General features: G+C 35.1%; 1 protein-coding gene across 1 annotated transcript in view; it reads left to right on the forward strand.

The window, feature by feature from the left end:
* Positions 1–26,862, forward strand: part of Ras64B (ras-like protein 2) — a 150,300-nt gene that overhangs the window by 72,883 nt on the left and 50,555 nt on the right. Inside the window, exons 3-4 of the mRNA XM_090412747.1 lie at positions 2–104; positions 18,531–18,639. Coding sequence (XP_090268873.1) covers positions 2–104; positions 18,531–18,639 — 212 coding nt within the window. The remainder of the gene's footprint in view (position 1; positions 105–18,530; positions 18,640–26,862) is intronic.

Genomic DNA, 26,862 nt, shown 5'->3' on the forward strand with positions numbered 1-26,862 from the left:
GTTCTAGATACAGCTGGACAGGAGGAATTCAGTGCTATGAGAGAACAATATATGAGATCTGGAGAGGGTTTTCTTTTGGTATTCTCAGTCATTGATAGATGCAGGTGAATATTTTTACTCAAATCAGTTGTTTTATTGCATAAAATTGAGGATAGATTGAATAAGAACAATTTTTTTCCCCCTCATTTATAGTGTTAAATAGTGAGCAAAAAATGTCTGTATTGTAACATTATCATGTAGCATTACATATTGCTTTTATTACGGATCAGAGCAGATCTTTCTGTTTGTCCGAAATATGATAACCCATAAGAGCAGGGAATCTGGTAGACACCTGGATAGCTGAGATGTGGGAGCTTGTCCTTGAGAGACTTGAGGAATGAAGAGATTTTTCTGATGGGGCAAAAGGCCACACAAATATTTAGTGGTCTTAACACTTTAGCTATGCATTCGCTAATGCCTTGCACATAGGGGATAGGTATACGCGTCGTTTCTTCTGTATTTGAAGAAGATGCTGAAGTACGACTGCTTAAAGCTCTTTATGTGAAGGACTTCTTATAACCATTGGATATGAAGGAGGAATTAATATATTGTAATAGTTCTAAAGAACAAAAGGAGTGGACTCTGTGAACCAATGTTTTTATAGTACCTGCCTTTTGACTGGGATGGTGATGTGATTCAGCATGGATGTAATGCTGTATGAGTCTCCTTCCTATAGACAGTGAATTGTAAGTTACCATCTGGTTGGCAAAGAATTAAGAGGTCTAGAAAGGCTAACTGCTTATTTACTTCTACGTCTACTTCTAGGGTGAACTGGATCCTTGGATGAAGTGCATTTATTTTTGAGAAAAACTGTTGTAATTCTTCCGAAGTACCCTTGCATATGGCAAAAATGTTGTCCACATATCTGAACCAAAGGTTAGGTCTGGGTGAAATGTTGTCAAAGATATGTTGTTCAAAGTGCTCAATGAAGTAGTTGGCAATAGTAGGAGATATTGGATTACCCATTGCTGTTCCTTCATCTTCATTTCATTGCTGTTCAGTTGGTTTAACTGGTTTTTGAAGGGAAAATAACCGGACTTTATTACAAATTCAAATAATTTGACTATCTCTGGAGGAAATTCTTGGTGCAGTAATTCAGTGCTGTCCACCAACGGAATATTCGTAAATAGAGAAACAACATCTAGACTAATCATAATCTCTGAATCATCTAGATGAAGATCGGAAATTTTATTTCTGAAATCCAAAGAATTTTTTATATACATAGCAGTTCTTCTAGTTGAAGAAGTGAGTAAATTTGACAGACCTATATAGTCTACAACAGGTCTTAAAAGAATTCCTGGCTTATGTACTTTTGGAAGACCATGTGGGCTCCCGAAGGAGGTTTTTAGTGTTTTCTTTTTATCTTCATCCCATATCGATATATTATCTATAAGAGCATTAAGTCTTTTTATTTGACTACTGGTAGCATCTAAAGTGAGGGGTGGGGGCCTATAAATCGAATAGTCGCAGAGTAACAGTGACATTTTTCTCTCGTATTCTCTTCTGTCTTGAATGACTACAGCCTTCCCTTTGTCTTCTTTCGTAATTATTAGGTTCTTGTTATTCAATGATTTCAGTGCTTTTTGTTCAGCGTACGATAGGTTCAGCCGAGGAGGCTTGGCATTAAAAAGAATTTTTGCACACTCAAATCTTGTCCTGTTAGCTGTGTTTTGAGGTAAGGATCGAATACCTCTGTTTATGCTATGGAAAAAATCTATTATGGGTACCTTATTCAGAGCAACTGCAAAATTATGACCTTTTGACAAAACAAAACGTTCGCTGTCTGTTAATGGGTGGCCAGACACATTAATAACTACTCTATCTGTATCACAGACAATATTGCTAGATTTGAGGTGGCTCACCAGTGAATCAAACTTGCATTTTAATCTATCACGGGAAGCATTAAAAACCTTTCGATATGATGTTGATGATATTCATAAAATGGTGTTAAAATTTTCAGCCTCTAATACTGGTTCTATAGCGTTCTTGATATCTACTATTTCTTTATTCAAGAGGGCAAGAGATTTCTTTGCTTTAGTCATTGTGTGGTAGCTGGCTACTGTATGGCTGAATTTGGAAAAGCCAGAAACATGAAACTCATCCACTGGCTTTTGGGAAAATGATCTTATTCTTTTGAGGATGGTGGCTGCAGATACTTTTTCTTTATAGTGGTTAGTTTGTGCCTCCATGGGGATTGCAGTTTCAGTATATGCTGATTTCCTATGTTTTTTTTTTTTTTTTTAATAGAATCTATTGTGTGTTTGGCTGTTCCCTGGGTCAGCTCTGACCAAGTTTGAGAATTTCAGATCTACTGTCAGTTTGAGACAGCTGTCTTTCAAGTTCAGTCATGTGGTCAGGCTATTCCTGGAAGAGTTTGTAAAACTTTCTGAAGATAAGTGCTTTCTTAAAGTCTAAAGCTTTCCACTGGTGATTGCCCATTTGAAGTTAGTAGTGCAATTATAAATTTTAATTCTCAGAGAGGGGAATAAAATTACTGAGAATTTAAAATAAGGAAAAATAAAATATTAGAGAAAATATCAGTATCTTAAATCAAAATTAACAACAGAGGTCAGAACTTGTTAATGTACTATTTTACTCACTGTATATAGAAAGCATATGACTTCTGCATTGCTTTAATCTTGGTATCTTCATGGCCCTAGCTCTGACTGAGGATGTCTCAGTAAAGGTTGAAACTGGTCTGAATGGTGATGACCCTTAACATTTTTGCATTATAGGATACCGAGACAATTAATGTGAAGAAAGCAACCTGTATATTAGTAGGACTAGTCATTAAGATGCTTCACAACAAACTTTGTTTTCTTATGCTTGGGTAAAGGATTAGCACAGGAATATAAATTTTTGTATAATATATATAAGGTATAATAGGTTTATAGTCTGTTAGGTGTGATTTATATAAAATTTAAAAAAATGCTAATTAGTCATTTAAACCTTACAATGTACAATGCTGCAGTCTTCAAAAGACTGATAAGTTTTCATTTGTTTCATTTATTTATTTGAATGTAAGTAATTTTGCTGTTTTATTTAATTGTTTTAAAGTGCTGAACATTTATCACGTTCTTAACATTTCTAGTTTCTACCAGACACTTTGTAAAATTAAAACCTTATTACAATGATTTTATTGTTGTTTGTCATCAGGTATCATCAGAAATGTGATGCCCAATTAAAAAGTTTGGAAATGATCTAAGATAATCATAATTTTAATAGCCTACTTTTATGGGCAATTTTTTTGTTTTATCATGACAGTTGAACTGAATAGCTGTTTTTAGCTTATATGCTACAGAACTCAGTTTATGTGTTACCAGTTGTGATATATAATTTTATATCACAAATATATTTCAAATATAAATTTCAACTAAAAATGGCTATTTAAATGAAACTTGCATCGATGACAGAATTTTGTTAATATCCCATATGCAGTCAACTAACCATACAGAGAATTCATGAGACCATAGGAATAATTCTTATAGTGGATAGGTTGCTATACTTTCTTCAGAATAACATAATGTTTAACAGTTGATTAGCAAATTTTATCAAAATCTGCCTAGGCATAAAGGAGATACATGAATGGACAAATTAAGGTATTTTGCTCTTGCATAATGAACCTAAAAGAATATCTTGTAGTATGGTAGCTTCCAAATATGTCTTGTATTATGAAGACTTTTGACCACTGTTTTTCCACCTAGTAATTGTTTCCTTCCATATTCTATGTGGGGGACTATGAAATTTTCAGATTACTATATATAAGCAGTCACTTATGTTTAAAAGTTGATAAGTTTGCTTATTCTTTAAAGAGATGCTTGTATTTATATTTTTTGCTCTGTTTTCGTAAGATCCAGTGACTTATTAATGGTATTTTGTGCCTTCATCTCCCTGCTAGAAACATTCATGACCATAGTGGGATTTGAACCCATGACCTGTTGGTTGGAGATGCTATTCACTCACTCAACCAAAGGACTGCCTGCTCATGCTATCATTATAAATAGTTTCTTTATTATCAGTTGCGTATGTTGCTAGATGGTAGATGATTAATTCTTGATTCATATTTCATTGTAGTAAATGTTGTTTGTTCCTGATGAGAATGTTTTTCTGGACAAAATAGTGCAATTTTTAAGGGAGGATACATTTTGAATATAAGCAAGCTTGAGAGTTTTTTCATTATCTATCCAGAAATTACAGATAATTGGTAATATTTCCATTTATTGCCATTTAATAATGAATATTAAATATGAAAAGAATAAGAATATAAAAACAGAGGAAAGCTTGCACAAAAAAACTTTATTAACATAGAATTTTCATCTAAGTATCATAGGCATCATCAGTACAAGATAACAGGATGGCAATTAAACAGTAACAGATATTCTAAAAAAAGTGCCACCTGAGTAGCTAATGTAAGATAACTAAAAAAAAAAGGTCATTTTCCTAACTTTTAAACAAATATTATATAAATATATCATCATCATCATCATCATCATCAAATTCCTGCCATGTACCCTCAAGGGGTGTACAGGATATGACAGTACTACATGAAAAAATTATATCATTACTAACTTCCTATCTACAATTTTCCTCCAAATCAGTCTGTTACTTGTCAAGACTCCAACATTATCAGATCTTATATTTCTATCGTCTAAGGCACTTTGTACCGTATCAATCCACCTATATCTTGGTCTTCCTCTGGGTCGGTTTCCTGCCAACCTGGCAGAGAACACTTGTTTTGCTAATCTTTCCTCTCCCATTCTATTTAAGTGACCATACCATCTGAGATTAGCTCTGCTAACGCATTCCTGGATGCTGACAATGTCAAGTTCTTTCCTAATATCCTCATTTTTAATATGATATTGCCATTGATGCCATCTGTTCACGCCTCTAATCTTTCTCAGGACTCTCATATCTGCGGTCTCTAGTCTTTGGTCAAGTGTTTTACTTCTGACCCAGCTCTCAGATCCATAAGTTAAAATTGGTTTGAACACAGTCTTGTATACAGCTAATTTAGTGTTCTGACTAATTTCTTTCTTATTCCATATGAATTTATTCAATTGACTTCCCACAATACCAGCTTTGCTGATTCTGTTGTCTATTTCTATATTTAGTTTACCATCTTCAGTAAAAATTGTGCCTAAGTAGCTGAAATGTTTTACTTGTTCCACAGGTTCTCCATTCACAACACAGTTGACATTTTCAATGATTCTGCCTATTTTCATTGTCTTTGTCTTTTTATTGCTGACCTTCATACCATATCTATTACAACAGCTATTCAATTTAGTCAGAGAATCTTGCAGACTTGTAGCGGATTTATTTAGAAGTATAACATCATCCGCATAAAGCAAAGAGCTGACATTAACATCTCCAATTTTGATATCAGGTTTAATACCACATTCCTTCATAATGTGATCCATATAGATAATAAATAACAGAGGGGAAAATGTACATCCTTGTCTCACACCAGATTTAACATTAAACCATCTTCCTGTACTTCCTTCAATTCTAACTGCAGACTTACAACTCAAATAAAGACTAATTATTGCTTGATATAATGCCCCATTGACACCGTATAACTACAGCGTATTGAATAGCTTCTCTCTTGGCACCTTGTCATATGCCTTTTCCAAATCGACAAAACTTAAATACAGATCTTTGTTATATTCCCATGCTTTCTCGACTATTTGTCGTAAAGTGAAGATCTGATCCTGACAGCCTCTATTTGGCCTGAATCCAGCTTGTTCTTCACCAAGCTTTTCTTCCACAATTCTTCTCAACCGTTTCTCAAGTATACTTGCATAGATCTTGCCAGGAACACTCAGTAGGGAAATACCTCTGTAATTCTCACATTCAGTTTTATTTCCCTTTTTATATATCGGTACTATGAGAGCTCTACTCCAATCATCGGGAATTCGTCCCTCTGTCCAGGCTTTCTGAACTATGCAGTGCAGCCACTGTAAGACTCTTATACCACCATACTTCAGCATTTCTGGTCGAATATCATCTACTCCTGCTGCCTTTCCACATTTCAAGCCTTTGATGGCTTTTTCTACTTCAAGTATGGATATGTATTCCTGACTGCATGCCTGGTCAGTGTTTTTTTATCACTGTGCTGTCATCACTGCTTGTTTCATTTAGCAGTTTTTCAAAGTAATTACTCCATACTTCAAGGATATCTTTTTCTCCTGTTTTCATTTCACCTTTATCATCTCTAATTCCTTTTACAGCACTCTTTCCTCCATTCCTAAGCTTCTTCAACAACCTCCAGAATATTTTGCCACCTTCTTGATATTTATTTTCTATATTCTTGCCAAAGTCCTCCCATGACTTTTGTTTAGCTAGTTTTACACACTGTTTAGCTTTCTTACATTTGTCTCTGTATTCTGTAAGAGTAAAAGCTGACTTATTTGCCAGGAACTTTTGATATGCTTTCTTCTTTTCCTTCACTGCCTCTTTAACTTCCTGTGTCCACCAGCGAGTTCTGATTTTTTTATCTTTGCACACAACCTCACCACATGCCTCTCTGGCAGAATCAATCAATGTTTCCTTCAGAGTTTGCCACTGAATCTCCAAGGTTTGATTCCTGTTCTCAAACTCTTTCATTTTCTTTTCAATAATCTTTCTGTATTTTAGTCTACAGTTCACATCTGAGAGCTGCTCAACTTTTATTCGCTTTAAAACTTTCTTACATGTTATTCTTTTCAATATGAAATTCAATTTTATCCTGCTCAAGACTAAATAGTGATCACTTCCAATTTCAAATCCTCTGTACACTCTGGTGTCCTGCACCAGGGAGAAAACATCACTATCAACAATAACATAGTCAATGAGACTTTTCTTATTCCTAGCCTCTTCTCTCCATGTGAATTTGTGCACATTTTTATGTTGGAACATGGTGTTAGTAATAACCAGTCCATGTCCTGAGCAGAAATCCAACAGATATTTGCCATTATTATTAGCTTTGCTCTTTTCTCCAAATTTTCCCAAAATATTTTTGTATGTCTCACAATCATTTCCTACTCTACTATTTAGATCCCCAACAAGGACCAACTTTTCCTTTTTCATTGTGTCAGTTGCTTTTTCTAAAGCCTCAAAAAATTCCTCCACTTCTACCTTAGTAGAACCTTTTGTGGGACCATAGGCACAAATAAGTCTCATTGTCCAGTTCCCCATTCTCATATTTGCCCACATTACTCTACTTGAGACTGACTGCCATTCAAGAAGATTAGCCTCGTATTTTGTGTTGAATACTATGGCTACTCCTTCTTTTCCTTGATTGTTATTGCCTGAATATAACATTTTGTATTTATTGCTCAGAAAGATCTCACCAGTTTTGGTCTTTTTTGTTTCAGTCACCCCTATTATGTCGATCTGGTACTTATCTAATTCCTCAGCTAGCTCCATTTCTTTGCCATTCAGGCTTCTTACGTTGATAGTACCGATCTTTAACTCTGGCGATGTTGAGTTGGGATTTGTTTTCAGATTTGTTCCAGTAGCTGACTTTTCGCTGTTCGCCCTGGTTCCCTGGCGAAAACAACGGGGGCCTTGTTTAACCTGGCGACGCCCCAGACGGCATGAAATTTTGTCATGTTGTACCATCATTTTTTATTTTGGTTTAACCAATAAGAATACAATTTGGTCGGCTAAATCCCAAATTGCCAGCCCATCCTCGTTCGTTCAGTATCAAAGTAGATACCCAACAGGGTGCACCACGAGAAGGTGAGGATTGGACATTAGGTCAGAAGCCCTGGTCGGTTCTCCGCATTCCTTTAAAGGCTATGTGGAGGTCTCCTCTCAGTTATACAGCTTTGACCCTTAAGCACCCCCATCATCAGGGTCTCTTAGGTGTAAAATAGGCCATGCCTCAAGATGCCTGGTTTGACTTACATGACTGTTACACTCATCATCGTGACTACCACCGAAAGAGATTAATTCATCATTATATTGTATTTTAAACTGCACCAGATGTTGCATAATTGTGCAATAAAGTACAGTTTGGTTATAATTTATACATCCAAAGTGACATTACTGGTAAACACATATGTGTGTGTGTATGTATGTATATATATATATATATATATATATATATATATATATATATTAGTGCTCGTGAATGCCTATATTATTATTACATAACACCTCCAGGGAGTCCAAAGACTCATCGAGGAGGGCACCTACTCTACAACTCTCTGTCTCCATCAAATGCAACTATCTTCATCATCTACACCAATGTGATCTACTGCCGACCACCACCATTATTATTTTCACAGACAATCACAAACATCCATGCCCATGGTGTCATTTGAATCCGCAGCCTTTTGGCTGGAGAGCGGATATGCTAACCACTCGGCCAACTAGGCTGGCAACATATTTACAACAATACTGCAAAAAAGTTTATGTACAAAATGTTAGGATAACATGAAATTTAAGTTTAATGTTTAAGAATTTTTCAAATTCAGTTTTATAGATAAATGACCCTGTACACTGTTTTTAAAATTTATAACACTATTTAGTTTTTGTTTTGTTTTTCCCCAGAATTATAATCTCCATACTAGTCAACTAGATGAAGGAAAACATTCAATAAGTTATATCCTAAACCAGAGTATAAGCAATAGCATTATAATCTGGATCATTCTATTTAAAGTTTTAGATGCTAATTAAGATGGTGCATTTGCTGTTTTAAAACTTTGTTAACAATAGCCAGTTTGGTTATGTGCATTAAACTCATACATGAATTTTTAAATTAAAAATAGCATAATGAGAAACTTTGCATGGGAAAATGAGCAAAAATGTTAAGATATAAATTGTGCTTGGTTTTAATACCCAGACAAAATGAAGTTAAGAAAGATTAGCAGATTTAAAAAGTACAAAGGGGATAGATTAAACAGATCCATAGATCATTGGATCTATTTAAGTTAGGACAGTGAAATAAAGTTTCACATCTTTCTTTATAAATACGCTCTATGAAGACAACACTCTTACAAAACTTCCATGGATGGCCCCTAGTTCTCTATTTGCCATATACTGAAAAATTTCCTTTGCATCAATTTTATAAAACTCCTTTAATATCTTAAAAGTTTCATGTTCTTTCTTTTCTGCCTATTAACACTAAACTTTGTAACATACAACCATTCAACTTATCCTCATAGGGAGCATTCTACAGATCTGTGACCAGCTTGGTCACTTGTCTGACTCCTCTCTGCTGTCACCTGATCTCTAAGAAACCCAACTGACCAAATCTGAGCATAGTAGTCAAGATGCGGTCAAATCATGGCCTTATAAAGAGGAATTATAACTTCCTTATCTTTACTTGTGTGCATTTCAACATCCAAGTAATCCTTGGGGCTATTTTATCAACTTTTGCAATATGCCCTCTGACCTTCACTGTCTGTCCACCATTATCCCCAAGTTCCTAGATTCATCAATTTCCTGCAATCTAGTACATAAATATGATACAATACATTATTATTATTAAGAGAGACCTCCAGGGAGTCAGAGACTCAGGGAGGCCATATATTGCACACACCAGCTATCATGTGCATCCTTTTCAATCAGAAGTACATCACACATTACATTATGCTACATTAAATTGACAATCATTATCCTTTGCACACAATGTCAATTTATTTAAATCATTTTCAGGATGTCTACATCTTTATCAATTATAGCTCTCCCCAGTTTTGCATCATCGGCAAAAACTGAAAATTCCCTCTTAATTCTTTCCCTATATTATTGATAAACATTTGCAAATGGAGTACCTCAGGGTTCTGTACTAGGGCCACTACTCTTTCACAGAACCCTGAGGTACTCCATTAGTAACCCTCATTCTCCTTGATTTCACTCCACTATATGCTACTCTCTGGTGTCTGTCAGCCACCTCTCATCCATGCTATTAGCTTCATATTCATTCCCATTTGCTCCAGTTTTTGTAATCATTTTTCATATGGTATTCTGTCAGATGCCTTCGCAGATCCAGCATTATCATGGTGTAGCTATTTCCTTTATCCAATTATGCTGTCACATTTATTATAAAATATGAATTTATTTATTTATTTAGTGTATGGCTCACACATGAAAAGTTACATTACATTAATCCTTGATATATATGGACATAGTAATAGACATGTGTACAATAATAAGACATAATACAGTCATAAAAGAGACACTCAAGAATCAAGAATAGGCTACAACTGAATGTCTAGGTTGATTATCCAGTCAACTGCACTTGGTGTAGCATGGATGAAGTCTGACAGGTTTCCACTGTATGCACGTAGGACACATTCTGCTATAATATGATTAATTGTCTGGCGGGGTGATCCACAGTCGCACCTGGGTGAGGCAATCATGCCCCATTTGTAAAGGTGGTCTGCACATCTGCCATGGTTGGTGCGGATTCAGTTAAGGGCAGACCAAGTTTTCCGAGGTAGGTCAAAACCCGAAGGTATCTGTGTTGGGTCCACTAATTCATGGAAGATCCCTGTTGAAGTGTTACACCAGGACTCCTTCCACTTCTCCTTCATGTTGAAACTTGTCTTTGCAAGATTTTTGGCTGTTAAGATTGGAGGGTGCCTTGACTTTAGCCTGTTTATTTGTAGGGGTGGGATGTCTTCACGGATTGGAAGATTTTGGATTTCCATGTTTTTGCTGTATTCATGTAGAAGAAAGTTGGATCTGCGGATGTGTGTGGAGGCGGGATGTTGCTTAGCACTGGGAGCCAGTAGGTTGGGGTTGATTTTACAGTTCCAGAAATAAGGCGCATAGTGGTGTTAAGCTGGCCATCAACCAAATACACATGGGTACTGTTCAGCCATACGGGTGAGCAGTAATGAGGCCAAGATCAGTGCAGCGAAGCATTGTTGCTGAGGCACCCCAAGTTGTTCCACATAGTTTTTCAAGTATATTGTTTCTTGGTTTTAGCTTGGATGCTATGTTAATGAGATGTGGTTTAAAAGATAGTGTTCTATCTAGAGTGACGCCCAGATATTTCGGGAATCTGTTGTAGTGTAGCGGTTTGTGGTTGAAGTAGACCATGAGTTCTTTGTTAGCCTGGTTATTGTTCAGGTGGAAGCATGAAACTTGTGTTTTGTTAGGATTTGGGCGTAATCTCCATTTGCTGACGTATTCATCTAGGACTGCAAGGTCGTTTGTTAGTGTATCTTCCATTGTAGTAAAATTGGTGTGTCTGGTGGCTAGAGCAATATCATCAGCATAGCAAAACTTCTTAGAGGCTGTATGAGGCATATCTGTGATGTATAAGTTAAAAAGGAGGGCAGCCAAAACTGACCTTTCTGGTAATCCATTATCCAGTGTTCTTTGTTTACTTTTGTTCTCCTCCATACACGCTTGGAACAGGCGGTTGCTTAGTATGTTATAGATTAGTTTTGCTATTGTTTTGCATGGGACTGCACGGAGCAACTTGCAGACTGCACCATGCCTCCAGACTGTGTCATAAGCTGCGGTAAGATCTACAAAAGCTACAGCTGTTTTCTGGCATTGTTGGTAGCCTGCCTCTCTATGTGTGATGAGTGACAGAACCTGATCACAGCAGCTTCGTTTATGTCTGAATCTGGCCTGTTCCACTGGGACTTGTTCTATTATCTTAGAACTATTATATTATCTTAGGGGCAATTCTATTAAAGTAATTTATTCTAATATGAATAAATTACTAAGACAAGATCTACTCATTACCAAGCTGTGCTGCCCATCACATCCCTATCCGCCCACTGTTGGATTTTACCTTTAACTAACTTTCTGAATACTTTAACAACTATTCCTGATAATATATTAATTTGTCTGTAGTTTGCTACCTCCGTCTTGAGGCCACCTTTATACAATGGAACTATCTTACCTATTTTCCACTTCCTGGAACCCTGTCAGAGAGCTAAGATTTAGATTGAAGTTCATAAGAGGCAATGCCAGTTCTCTTGCACATTCATGTAGTACATGGACTGACATACCATTCAGTTCTACTGCTATGTTCACATTCATATTTTTCAATATGCTGAACACCTCCCATTCATCTATCTCAATTCTGATATGTGTGTCTGTCACATCAGCAACTGTAAAATCTCCACTTGGATGATACACCTTTGCAAATGATGACTCAGCAATTGAACTATTTCTTTTATCTCTGTTACCTTCATACCATAAGTGTTGTTTAAAGTCATCCTGCCATAGTAATTTTTCCTCTTACTCGCTACATAACAAAAAACTCTTTTGAGTTTACTTGAGCCTGCTTAGCTAATTTTATAATCTGATTTGTCCTTCCTTACCAAACTAGTCACCCCTTCTTGCCTGCACTTTGTGCTGATCACCTTTTTCTTTATATTACCTCCATAGTGTTTTCTTTCTTTCTTTTTTTTTTTGCAACTCTTGCTTTATATCTCCTCATCCACTTAATTCCCATTTGGTTTATCCTCTTAACCTTGAGTACGTAGTCTGATACTGCTTCTCTCAAACAATCTCTGACCACTTTCTATGTACTACTGATATTCTTTTCTCGTGGCATCTCAAGCCATGGCGCTGCTCCAAGATGACTCATTCCTAAGTCTGTATAATTACCAGCTTGATAGTTCAACATAAACTTTCTTGGCAGAGAATTCCACATTTGACAACTTCCCAAAACAAGTCTGCATGGTTACTCTCTCTCTCCCCAATTGAAGGCAGAGTATTTATCTTGGTTATGGGTATATCTTTGGATGCTGTTATCAGATCCAACACTCTCACACCCCTTGTCCTCTCTGTAACACATTGTTTCATGTAATTATTATTATTGCCTGACACCTCCAGGGAGTCCAAAGACTCATCGAGGGAAGGCATCTACTCTACAACTCTCCGTCTCCACCACTCAATCCACCAACCACAGCGAACATCATCTACACTAACGCCATCTACTGCCAACTGTCACCACTAGTTTTTTTTTTTTATAGACAATCCACAAATATGCATGCCCACGGTGGGATTCAAACCCACAGCCTTTTGGCTGGAGAGCAGATACACTAACCACTCAGCCAACCAGGCCGGCAATTATTCCTGAGCAACTGAATAAATTCCACTTCCATTTTGCCATGCCCCTTTCCTCCCTCCAATTTACTCTTCCATAATTATTGTTTGACATGCATTCATTGTGCCTAATCTGTCAATACATGGTATCTACATCTTCCTGTGGACCCCCTGGTCTCTGAACAATGCTGAACAATATATTTTGTCCTGTTGTCCTCTAGCTCACACCAGACAGCCTCAAGTGAAAGTGTGTACATATATTTATATAATATATGTATATATTAAATAAGTTAGTTATAGTTATCTTTTTAGTTATTTTACATTAGCTACTCAAGTGCATTTTAGAATTGTCTGTTATTGTTTGTCATTCTGTGATCTTGTACTGGCAATGTCTATGATATTTAGGCAAAAATTCTACATCAATAAAGTTTTTACATGAGTTTTCCTCTGTTGTTATAATTCTTTTCTTTATGCCAACTCATGGTATTTCATTATTGAAACGAATATTAAATATGTTGTTCATACCAATGCGCTGTATTTGCACTTTTGCCTATTATTTGATTCTCAACATTTTTTGTTTAACATCAGAAATATCCCAAAATTGATATTTCTGATATGTTTTTTATGTTGGGCCCATACATGAGAGGTTGATGGTCAACCTATAATACATTAGTACTGTGTATGGTAAGAGAATTGGGAAATGAGGAATTTGTTCGCATTGGATTTGAAAGTCTGTGCATTCTATTCCTTGGGAAATATGGGAGGAAAGACTAGTTGCCCATTTACTGATTATATGAATATCACACTCTTATCTGACAGAAAATTTCAAAAATTAATTCTACCTATGTCTGTTGTTTCGCATATTATCTGAATATTTACTGATCTTCCTTGCAACCTTGGGATCATATGTCAGTTATCTCACTGTGCCTTCCACATATAAGGTTGCTAGATTAGAGAAATAGAGAAATTCATCCTGCATGTCAGTCTATCATCATGTGCATTTTACAGAAAGAACTATCATATACATTATATAAGCATAAACTGATAAACTTTAATCAAAATATATGCCTTTTTTTAAAAAAAAATTTCTGAATTTGTTCAGAAAAAGTTATTTTGTTGATAATGATTTTTGTATTTTGTAAATATAGATTGAATTTAGGAATTACATCTTTTTAAATATCTTTATTAACAACAGTTTGATTAGGTGCAGGGGAATTCTGTTTATAAACTTAAGTTGATAAGCTAACTTTCTTTTAGAAGTGTCTTAAATATTATAGAATAGTAATTATATTATAAGTGATAACTATGGTTTCTTTTACTTTAAAATGTATTAACAAACTTTCTGAAATTAATCACATAAAAATGCTCTTTGATTAATTCTCGATTCATATTTCATTGGAGCAGATCAGTTTGTCCCTGCTGAGCATTCTTTTGGACAAAATAGTGTGATGTTTTAGCTTCTGCCATTTAAGATGAGCTGCATGCAAATCCATATTTAAGTATGGAGACTGTTTACTGAACTAGGCTGGATTGCTGGATTTACTGAACCAGGCTAATTAATGATCCCTCTCTCTCACAGATGTTCAGTTTCTATCTTGTACATTTTCTGTAGATACTTTCATGGACAGTGCTCAACTGAATTGCCCACAATTATTCCTCTGCTTTCTTTCAAAATTAGAACAATAGTGACTGTTAACCAATATCCTTTTACAGTCTATCTTGAAACTCACTGAACCAACTTTACCTCCTCTTTCATTCCATCTACTTCTGTTCTTTGGAACAGTCTTCCTCACTCTGCCTTCCTCATATAATATTACCTTCAGCTGTTCAAACAAAATGTGAACAGATTCTTCCTTTCTTCTTATCCTCTTGCCTGCACACAACACTAATCTGCTTATAGGTGTTGTGACCTTTTGTATGTGGATCAGATATTAAGAAGAAAAAAAAAAAAAAGATAACAGAACAGACAGACACCTGAGGCACTCCTGCATTGGTGGTAAATCTTGAAGGGAAAGGGATCCATCCACAATGACACTAGGAGAACAACCAGAGAGAGAGAGCCAGCTATCCAATTACAGAGGGTGTCAGATAAACTGAAGTATAGCAATTTACTTAGCAGACCTTATTGCCAAACATGGTCATAAGTCCTGGAAATGCCAAGGGCAACATTAATCCAAAATACAGAAGTATGATATAGATTTCTAGCCTTTCCTAGGTGTGGATAACATATATAAATACCTTTTTTTTTATCTTGAGTTAAGATATGAGGGTTTTCATTTATTTTTTTCATTACAGGAAATTTGTCACTTTTTATTATGTCTTCTCCACGTGCTGAAGTAAGGGTTAATAGGTGTCATCGTTTTTTAAAATTTTGGACAGTTTGATATTTATGATACTGAAAACCTCACACTTTTAATTGAAGAAAAGTTGTAAGTTTTTTTAATGATCAGATCTTGGTGGGCTTTCTTTGATAAATGATTGTTTTAATACATACGGAAATATGTGAACTATTATCTTTACTTTTGGACAGACAACTGTGGTGAGGAGCTTAGCATCTTCCTAGAAAATCTTTCATCAAGAATGTTATGGAATCTTTATAAGGTTTTTTCAAGTGAAAATGAATTAGCCTAGCTCATGGAGGTGACTTTTTTCATTCTGTAGAACTGTAAAGCCACGCTGAGAACATGTGTAGTTATTAGAGAATGTTATCATAGCCTCACTTGGAGTCACTGTCTTAGATGAATTATAATCAAACCATACTAATCCCTACAAAATGATCAGTTTATCAGATGAGAAGAGCACCAGTTATTTCCCCATCTGATAGTGATTTTTTTATTTTTTGATAAAATTATGAAGTCTACTACTGTACTAAGAATAATAACTTTAATTTACTGACATTTCAACCTTTATATTAAGGTTGAAATATCAGTAAATCATCATCATCTGGAGTATACATATACATGCAAACAAGCTACATTACAATTCAAACGATATGCCAAAGTAGTATACTAATTTGATCAATCATTATTCTACTGCCCTGACCTCTAATGTGAGGAAAAAAAAAAAAAAGAACTTGGACATGGATAAAAAACTACTTTCACACTACCCTTCTCCCTGAGAATTTACGGTCTTTCTATGATACACAAACTGAACATACTGCTTCAGCTAATCTTTTAAGCTATTGACAATCCCTGTTATCTCCTAGCCAAGAAACTATTGTCAACATACAAGGAGTTGGTAGATCATTACTCCTTCTATATAAAAAAACATACAACACTTCGTAAACAAAAAAAAAAATCTCACTCGACAAAAGTGATTTATTAGTCATTTTGATGTATCTACCCTTTTCACAAATGTCCCAGTCGGTGACAATTCTCCTTTTACAGGCCAAATTTCCACCTGATATCACATACTTTTTACCTACAAAAAGAAGCTATAACTTGAGTGCTTGCCACTATTCCCTCCTATTGCTAACTTTTATATGGAAACTTTTAAGCAATGTGCTCTGGACTCCTTTACTTTAAAATTCCAAGTCTGGCTCAGGTACATCGACAATGTTTTCATTATCTGGCACACAGCTGCCAGACTTTAGACACCTTCTTCATCCACCTGAACAAACAACTATAAATGTATTCAGTTCACAAGTGAAATTGAAATTAGAAACCTCTTCCATTTCTGGATACACTTGTCACATGTCTTCCATCTGGCAGTGTTTTTTTTCACTGTTTACTGTACACCTGCGTATACTGGCCAATATATACACAAACTCTTACCACCACCCAACACAAAAGCTATGTCATTAACACACTTAAAAACAGAGGTATAAAGATTTGTACCAGTGAGCAAGTGCTTAAGGATAAATTAAAAAATTTTTAAAAAAATTCTTAAAAAATGGCTATAGCAAAATTGTTATGAACAAAATTCTTCACAAGACTTGTACCTAAAAATAAAAATTAGATTACCATAAAACTGTAGCAATTCCATATTTAATATTAAAGTGATACCAGATAAAATAAACGGAATGCTACACAAATACAACCTTAATGCCACCTTTAAACCCCCTGCAAAATTAAAGAACTTTTTCAACTCTCCCAAGTATCCCCTTCCTGCCCCTGGAGTGTAACATATTCAGTCCACCTATAACTTGCCTTATATAGTTGAAACTGGATGTACAAATCCTGTCTAGAAAAAAGAACATAACACATTTAAATTTAAAAACTATGGTAAATTTGGCCTTTCTAATCATGCTTTGGATACTTGACACAGAATTAATTGGAAAGGCATTTGTTCATTACCTCACTCCAAAATCTGGTACAAGTTCAAATTTAAGCTGCGAACTTCTAATCAACTACCCTAAACTCAAGAATAATGATGGTTTAAAAATCTCAAAAATATGGAATGCACATGTTCGACTCACTTAACCTATTGTTCTAAGAGGTCATTATAGGACTCTAGGTCATTAGGACTATAGTACTCCAGGATCTTAGCCTTAATAATACCAATCCACAACATTTACTTTAAATACTGATTAGAGCATCACTAATCAGTATTAGTGATGCTCTAATCAGTATTTAAATTTATAATCAAACAACATTGCAATAATCAAATTGCAATGTAGTTGGTCTCTGTATGTACTCCAGATGATGATGATCTTAATGCGAAGGTCAAAACATAATGAAATTAAAGTTGTTATTCTTAACATGATAGTAGGCTTCATAATTTTATCAAAATTAATGCTGATCACCCTGTAACGTTAAAAGTATGTAAAACTGTGTAACAGTGATTTGTATTGCATTGAAAGTGATTTTATGATTTAAAACTTGTGCCTTAAGTAAAAAAAAACTTTGATATGAATGATAATGATTGACTTTTTGCTATCTGATGGCTGTCAGTTTTTAAAATCTTGAAATTAGTGTTAGTCCATTTAATTAAACTAAGTTAGACTGTTTTTTTTTTTCTAAAGGGCCAATTTATTAGAAGAAATCTATTAGTCAGCTAATAAAAATTTTTAAAAAAACATGACTTTTATTTAAAATATTTTTCTTTCAGTATCTTACAGATTTTTTCATTTGGCTTTACTGAAGTAATAAAGTAATATACAGTAACTAAAATCTAGTACAATAATCCAAGTCTGATTTCAATTGATTTTCATTAGCTGTATATAATCATATAAGTTTTATATTTGATGAATTTTGCTTTCTTATAGTTAACGATACAAAATTAATAACGGAAAAAACTCACGTACAAAGATTATTTAATAGTATAATTTTCGCGTGTGTGTCACAGGCATCTTCAGTACATTAAGCTCAAATTAAACACACAGGCGAAAATTATACTATTAAATAAACTTTGTACATGAGTTTTTTCCGTTATTAATTTTGTATCGATATGTCTACTCACGGTATACCTCTTTTAAAACTTTCTTATAGTTATTTCAATAAGTGTAGTAATATTCTTCCTTTCCTCCTCCCATCTCTCTCTCTTTTTAGTTTGGATGAAATTTATAAATTTCACAAGCAGATTCTGCGAGTAAAAGATCGTGATGAGTTCCCTATGTTATTGGTTGGAAATAAATGTGATCTAGAGCATCAACGGTCGGTAAGTTAGTCACACTTAGAGACAGGCAAACAAACATCAATCAGCATTTTTATATTAAAAATGTTAGTTTTCAGTTGTCATATATGAAAGGATCTCTCTTAATTCCACTCTAGCTAATGTAAATTACATTATCTTGTTGTAAAAATATTTTTTCTCCATCAAAATATCAAAAATATACTAATTATGACTTCTGAAATATGAAATTTTGTTAACACAGCTTGTCATATATACTACAGGTTTTTCATTTTTCATTCCTAGTTTTTATATATTTTACATATTCATAATTTAATATTTTATTCGATACATTCACATATTTGCTATTCTGTGTATTTTTATTTCTTCATATATATTTGATTCTTTACTTTCATTTTTACTACTGATTTCAGCTCACAATTTCTGTACTAAAAAACCATTTAAAATTTTGTCCAATTAATTACCATAATTTTTGTCAAGGATGTTCTGGTAAGTTTTCTATGTTTCTCTTTTCCTGTATATATGTGACCATCTCCATTTAAAGGCAAATCCAGTCGAACAGTTTTCTGATACAGTATGTCTCTATGTACAATATACATCCTTGCACTAGACAAAATACCTAATCTTATAGAATATCTATTCCTATAACCCTAAATTCTGATCTTCAAACCATTCTTTAGTAGAAATTTCTAACAGCCTTATTAGCTTCAGTGTTTGCAAATTGCTCTTGTGTTATATAACACACACACACACACAGACTGTCGAACTTGGTTATAATGAGCACCATGGGACTGACAAAATTTCCTCAAAATATTTTCTTGCTCTTGTGTTATATAATGCATGTGTATACACACACACAGAGTCAAACTTGGTTATAATGAGCACCATGGTCCTGCCAAAATTTACTCATTTCAACCATTACTCACTATATTAGTCATGAGTTAAATTTACCACCTATTTTTTTTTTTTTAATTCTCAATAACTTAAAAAATTTTTTTTTAAAAAACCCAAAGAAATACTAGAGAGAAAAAAATATAATTACATGCCTAGATATTTGTATGAATATGCTTGTAAACTACAATACACTTAATACTAAACACAGTTAATTTTTTTGTAATTAAAAACAATTCTAAAATTGATAAACACAATTTTAATTAATTAATCTTTTTAAAAACTGACATGACGATGTTACGTCACTTTTTAAATTGATCCAGCTAACTGTTGTTACAAAGAAAATCATTGCATCCCGATTGCCTAGCAAATTTTTCACTTGAGCCTTCATGATTGGACCATCTATTGAGAATTCAGCACTTCTTTGTGTAGTGAACCATTGAACCAGTGCTTCATCAATGTTTATAAGCTTGCACCTTCTAAATTTTTTTTGTTTCAGTTATGTTGTTTTCCAGGGCCGATATATAAACATCTTTATCCTTCCACGATGTTGATACTGTTGAAGAGGACAAAGAAAACTTTTTTACATACTTCATCTTAGTCTCACTACTTTCTAACTCACAAATGATTTCAACTTTCACAAACTGAGAGACACCTTCTTTTAACAGACATGTTTCTGATGGGAAGGTTAGTTTTTAACTGATTTTACAGTTGTGACAACTGTAAAATCAGTTTACCCAAGTGAGGTAAACTCACTTTACCTCTCAAGTGAGATAAACTCACTTGGGTAAACTCTACCTCTCAAGTGTCTAGCCAGAGGCTAGACACTTGAGAGGTAGGTCGTAAGGCAATAGTCCCCCAAAGACAAGATTAGGTTATAAACCAACCTGTAATCTGATGCATGTTTTTTTTATTTTTCTTCTTATTATTTTTTTTTTAATATCTGATCAACACATGAAAATCCACATGTCCTATAGCATGTGCTGTGTATGGGCAGGAGGAATAAAAAAAGGAGGAATCTGTTACATTTTGCTTGAACAGCTGAGGATTGTTCCAAAGGACAGAAGTAGGTGGAATGAAAGAGGAGGCAGTGAAGTTGGTTCGTTGAGTTTCAAGATGAACTGTAAAAGAGTGTTGGTTAGCTGTGGCTCTTGTTTTAATGATTTTGGAAGAGAGTGGGAGAATAATAGTGGCCAATTCAGCAGAGCACTGTCCATGAAAGTATCTGTAGAAGATGCAGAAGGCAGAAACTGAGGTCTATGAGAGAGGGGGATTGAAGTTGGTCTGTGAGAGAGGGGAGGGATCATTAATTAGCTGGATTGCCTTCTTCTGGACAGAATTGAGCAATCTTAGATGGAATTTTGTGCGCCACACCAAATATGGGAGCAATATTCCATGGCTGGGCAGATTTGGGCTTTGTATAGAGTTAGCAGCTGTGATGGTATGAAGTAGTATCTTCTGTGAAAAAGTACACCAAGTTTTCTGGCAGGAAAGATCTGAGGTGCACATCAGTCCAAGAAGAGAAATCTGATTGTGCTTGTATATCACAGTATTACTGAAGGTAAGGGGGAGGCATGTGAGCTCTTTCTTGCGAGCGATCAGACAGGACTATGTTTTGGTGGCATTGAAGTTTACAAGGTTGTCCTTACCACACTGAGATATAGCTAGATTTGAGTTCAGCTTACTGGTTGTGGTGGATCTTGAGGATTCTAAAGAAAATAATAATACGAATGAAAAAGAGGAATGGATGTGATTGGAAGTCTGAGAGAGAGCAGATCATTTATATACCAAAGGAATAGAGTGCGTGAAAGAACAGAACCCCTGGGGTACTCATGTGTTAGTGGGAAAATCTGAGGAGAGTAAACTGCCCACTATGACACGTAGTGAGTGATCAGTTGTAGAATGAGGAATGCAGACCATAGGATGGCAGTTTAGTGAGCAGGCCCCTGTTCCAAACCTGATTGAATGCTTTTGAAATGCCGAGGGCAACTACGTGAGTTCCTCCAAATTTTTCCATGGCCTGAGTTCAAAGGTGAGTGGTGTAAGCAAGAAGATCAGATGTAGATTGCAAGTGGCAGAATCCATACTGCTGGTCACTGATTAGTTGGTGTCACTCTAGGCGGTTCAAGAGGTGGTTGTTTAACTTTCTCCATAGCTTTAGAGAGAACAGAAGTTAGAATAATTGGATGCTAGTTCGTTGGTTGACTTTTATCACCTTGCTTTGGGATGGGTTGGATGTGGAGCTGTTTCCATGTTGTAGGGTAGATGCCAGTTGAATATGATAGGTTAAAGAGGCAATACAGGATTTAGTTGTGTTCAGATTATTTAAGATTCTTTGGATTTCTTTTTATCAGAAGACTATGGGCGACATGAAGGGAGCCATTCTTGGTAGAGTGGAAGGAACTTTGCCTAGTCTTCAGTGCAGGAATTATAAAAGTTACGCCAGTAAGTTAGCTTTGTCTTTAGGTGAGATAACTATAGTACCATCCAGATGTGAGATTGGTGTAAACCTCAGTGGGCAGAAGCTGCATGCAATGGCCTTGGCAAGGGACCAGGAGTATCAACTGCCATTTGGGCAGGAAGTGAGTTTGTAACATTTGGCCCTTTCAAAGTCTGACTTGGACTTGGTGATGATTATTTTACAACTGTTGCGAGCTGCAGAGTGGGCAGCTGGAGTTGTGGTCTTGAGCCATTCGTCGTAAGCAGAGGGTTTTTTTTTTTTTCTTTTACAGCATTGGCACTGTTTTTGAGAACCTTTTTTTGGAGTGGATTGGGGGATGGAAGTCTTCATTCCTGTGAAGATGATCTCTGTTATTTGGTCTGAGCAGGTGTTTGGATCAGAAGAATTGAAACAGTATTCAGACCATGGAAAGGGGGAATAGAAATCACGGAGGTCCTCCTAGTTGGCACCTTTGTAGTGCCAAAGGACACGATACTGTGAACTATATGAAGGTAGTTCTGTGGTAAAAGAGACATGTATGAGGTTGTGGTCTGAGTTTCCAAGAAGAGAACCGACAACCATAGTATACCTGGAAGAGGAACTTATTAGGAAGAGGTCAAGTGTGTTGGAAATTTGAGGAGGATTGCAGGTATTCTGATCAGAAGATTGATCTGAGATAGGTCATTGCTGATGGCAAACACCTCGGCATCCCTGCCTGCTTGATCAGTGAAACTGGAGAAGGTGAGCCAATGTGAGTTGTGGACACAAGTTCCCAAGAAGAACGATATATCGCTATAGAGGTATTTCGACTGCAGAAGGTCGACCTTTAGAGAGATAGAGAGAGAGAAAGAGATAGTCGAAGAGGTCATGGTGGTTGGTGGTGTTTGGAGAGTGATGGAGGGAGCATATGAAAAGGATAGGTTAGTTTGGTAGAGGAATTTACAGCCAAAGTAGATCAAACAGTGGGGATTCAAGGTTTGCATTCTATGGCATGGTATGTCGGTTCTGATGAATGCATAAGTGCTGCTCTTGTGACAGAAGGAACTGTGTAATGTTTAATTTTGGCAGGTGGTCATAAAAGCTTAGTCATTCCTTTTATTTTTGTCTGTTCAAAGAACTGGGTATTCCAAGAACTACCCTGGAAATTAAGAATGTTTGCATAGTTACCAAAATTTGTATGGTATATCCATGTAGTGTGCTCATTATATAAGTGAGAGTTGTGTGGGAATATGTGTAAATTAAAATAATTATGACTTTTTTTGTTCATTGCAGCTGTGATCTCATTATTTTTGTGCACCTTACAACAAAGTTCAACTGTACTTGTATGTATACACAGTTTATATAACCTTTCATTCTTCCTGTTGATAATACTCAAATTTCTTGACAAGTTAGGATTTCTCTTTTTGAGATAACTCTGACTCCCAGTATTTCCTGACAACATACTAACAAGTATTGGCTTTTCATTTTCATCCAAGAAATTAGGTTTTCTCATTTGTGTTATTTCTGAAAACAGTGAATTTGGTAAAAATCACAAATCTATCCTTCCGTTTGAATACTGCTCTCATATTTGGAGTTTTATTCCCTTCAGAATGCTCTCAAAAATCAATGCAAAAAAGACTCAATGAGGTGGGGGAAGCACCTAGGGTGATTAATGACTTATATGTCACCAATTCACTTCATGTTCTTTCACATGAAGTGAATTGGTGACATATCACATCGATTTTCAGTTATTGCCTTGCAGTTTTTTGTTAAGCAATCACTGAGCATGTATCATCCAGTAAAGACAATGTTGAGAATAGAGGAAGATGAACTGTGAAGCTATTCAGGATATTGAGAAATCTCACTATGAACACAGCCATGGGAGACTGGATGAGTGAGTGAGTGTTTTCTGCAGATATTTCTTTGATTACTTCATCAGTAATTCCGTATCTCAGACAATCACAAACATGCATATCCATATCAGGATTCGAATCTGCAGCCTTTATTCTCCAAGCTATTTACGTGTGCAGCAGCTTGCTCGTAAACAACTCACAGAAGAAATTTGTTTTTCACCTCTTAATTCCTTCTCTCTACTACTCTTCTTTTACTCCCCTACCACATGTATTTCCTAAATTAATACATATGGGTGAGGGAAAGTCTTCATATTCAGTGGTAACAAATTTCTTCTTTCTCCTGAACTTTCAAGCTCATCTATAGTGCTAACATAATGTATTTCTATATTGTGAACAATCTGTGGGATTGCAGTTAAATTTAAAATAACAGTTCCTTTATTGTATAATGAAACCTGTGGAGTATCCATAACTATAGAAATAACACATATGCCACAGTAAAATAAATTATGTAAATATTTTGTGTTATGTATCATAAGACATCATGAGTACAAACAGCGAACAACAATGAGGAATTGAATAAGAAAACAGTAGAAAGAGCACATACTTAAATTGGAATTCTAGATATACAGTCGTGTGTTCATGGATTAAAACTCTTGGGCTGAAATTAAAATTAATTAAAAATAAAATATAGATATATGAGAGATAAAATTTATTGAATACAATTGAGGATAACAATTTCCCAAAGTTTTGATATAGTGAGGCAGTTGTTATGATTGAGATTAGGTCTCTGAAGTAGGGCTTCAGCACTTTCTTTGTATAAACATTTGTGTTTATATATGAATATATGTAGCAGCTTAGCGTTTTGCCATTGGATCCTGTGTTTAGTGTTCTCAATTCCCTGTTGTGCAAGGCCAGCTTTGTGAGGTTTGATAAGATGAATGTGGTCTTGATATTCAGAGATGTTTATTTACACATCTTCCTGTTTGTTCATAGTAGAACAAGTTGCACGAAGAGTTGTAGTGAGAGTTTGTCTTTTGGAGAAGGTAGCTGGTAATGAATTTGGATAATGAATTTATAGGTAGCAATGAGTTGATATTTTTTCATAAATTTTGCCACACATTCAGAGATGCCTTTAATATATGGTATAGAAGTGCTGTGGGCTTCTTATCTGGGTGGCTTTATAGGAGAATTGTTGATTATTTTTTGGGTTATGATTGGATTATATCCATTTAATAAGGCTGTTTCTTTGATAATTTTCAATTTCAGTTTCCAATTCAATTTTCAGTTCTGAAGAATCTCTGAAACAAGAATTGGAAATTGTCAAAGAAACAACCTTACTAAATGGATATAATCCAATAATAACCCAAAAAATACTCAACAACTTTCCTATAAAGCCTGCATAAGGTTAACATTGCCAATTTTGATATCAGATTTAATACCACTTTCCTTCATAATGTACATCCTTGTCACACACCTGTTTGATGGTTTAGCATCAAACCATCTTCCTGTAACTTCTGACTTACAGCTTAAATAGAAACTATGTATTGCTTGATATAATGTCTTATTCACACCATATAATTGTAGCATTCTGAAGAGCTTTCCTCTTTGGCACCTTCATATACCTTTTCCGGATCAATAAAACTTAAATACAAATCCTTGTTATATTCCAAAGATTTCTCAACTATTTGTCTTAAATCTGATCCTGACAACCTCTATTTGTCCTGAATCCAGCATGTTCTTCACCACGCTTCCCTTCCATAATTTTTCTTAGCTGCTTCTCAAGTACTTGCATAAATCTTACTAGGAACACTCAGTAGGGAAATACCTCTGCAATTCTCACAATCAGATTTATTTCCCTTTTTATAGATGGGTATTCTGAGAGCTTTGCTCCAATCATCCAGAATTCAATCATCTGACCAGGCCTTTTGAATTATGCAATGCAGCTGCTGTGAAACGTTTATATCTTCACATTTGAGCATTTCTGGTTGAATTTCATCTACTCCAGCTGCCTTTCCACATTTTCAGGTTATGCAATTATGCAATGCAGCCACTGGAAAACTTTTATATCTCCACATTTGAGCATTTCTGGTTGAATTTCATCTACTCCAGCTGCCTTTCCACATTTTCAGGTTTTTGATGACTTTTTCTATTTCAAGTATGAATATGTATTCCTGGCTTGTTTCTGTTGGGAGTTTTCTACCACAGTGCTGAGCTGACACTACTTGTTTCATTTAGCAGTCTTTCAAATTAATTACTCCAAACATCTAGAATATTTTTATTCACTTTTCATGTCACCTTTATAATCTCTGATTCCTTTTACAGTACTTTTTCATCCATTTCTAAGCTTTTTCAATTTCAAAGCTATTTCAATTTTTCAATAGCCTCCACAATATTTTGCCACTTTCCTCTTATTTATTTTGTATGTTCTTACCAAAACCTTTCCATGACTTTCATTTAGCTAAATTAAGCATGGTAAAATGAAGCAGGACAAAATTGCTCATAATACATATACTGAAAATAGCTCTAGGTTTATTTGTTTAATAATGAATAATGTCACCATACAAGAATGCTTTCACAAAACAATAATTTTTTATGACTGATTGATCATTTCCTTTCTTTTTTTTTTATAGGATGTTCATTTTTGTTTTGCTGAAAATGTTGTTTAATATGCAGAGATTGATAGAAGTGCTTGTTTGGAATGATTGTATGCTAGTATTAGCATAAGTAAAAGTTTAGTATGGAGTAACCGACAGCCTAGTTCCTGCGATAGCCCAGGAATGCTGCTGAACTTGTGTTTTGTTGTTTAACATGGAATCTTTTTTTATAACTTCACTGTTATGTCATTTTAAACTTTTGATGGTCATGTTTTAAATATGCTGAAAAGTTGGTAAAAAATTGCTTGATTTCATGATAATAATTAGTGATGGAATAACTAATTTTGGTAATATTCTTAATGGTAGTTGTGTGTAGTAGGAAAATTAATTAGTAGGAGAGACAATTAGATGTGTGTAGCAGAATGGGGGAAAGCAGTTAGAGTGCCCTCCAGCAATGAGGTATCACATAATGATAATAATAATGAAACATTAG

This window comes from Typopeltis vanoorti, chromosome 23, assembly GCF_054136105.1.
Source record: "Typopeltis vanoorti isolate ZY-2024b chromosome 23, IOZ_Tvanoo_1.0, whole genome shotgun sequence".
NCBI lineage: Eukaryota > Metazoa > Arthropoda > Arachnida > Uropygi > Thelyphonidae > Typopeltis > Typopeltis vanoorti.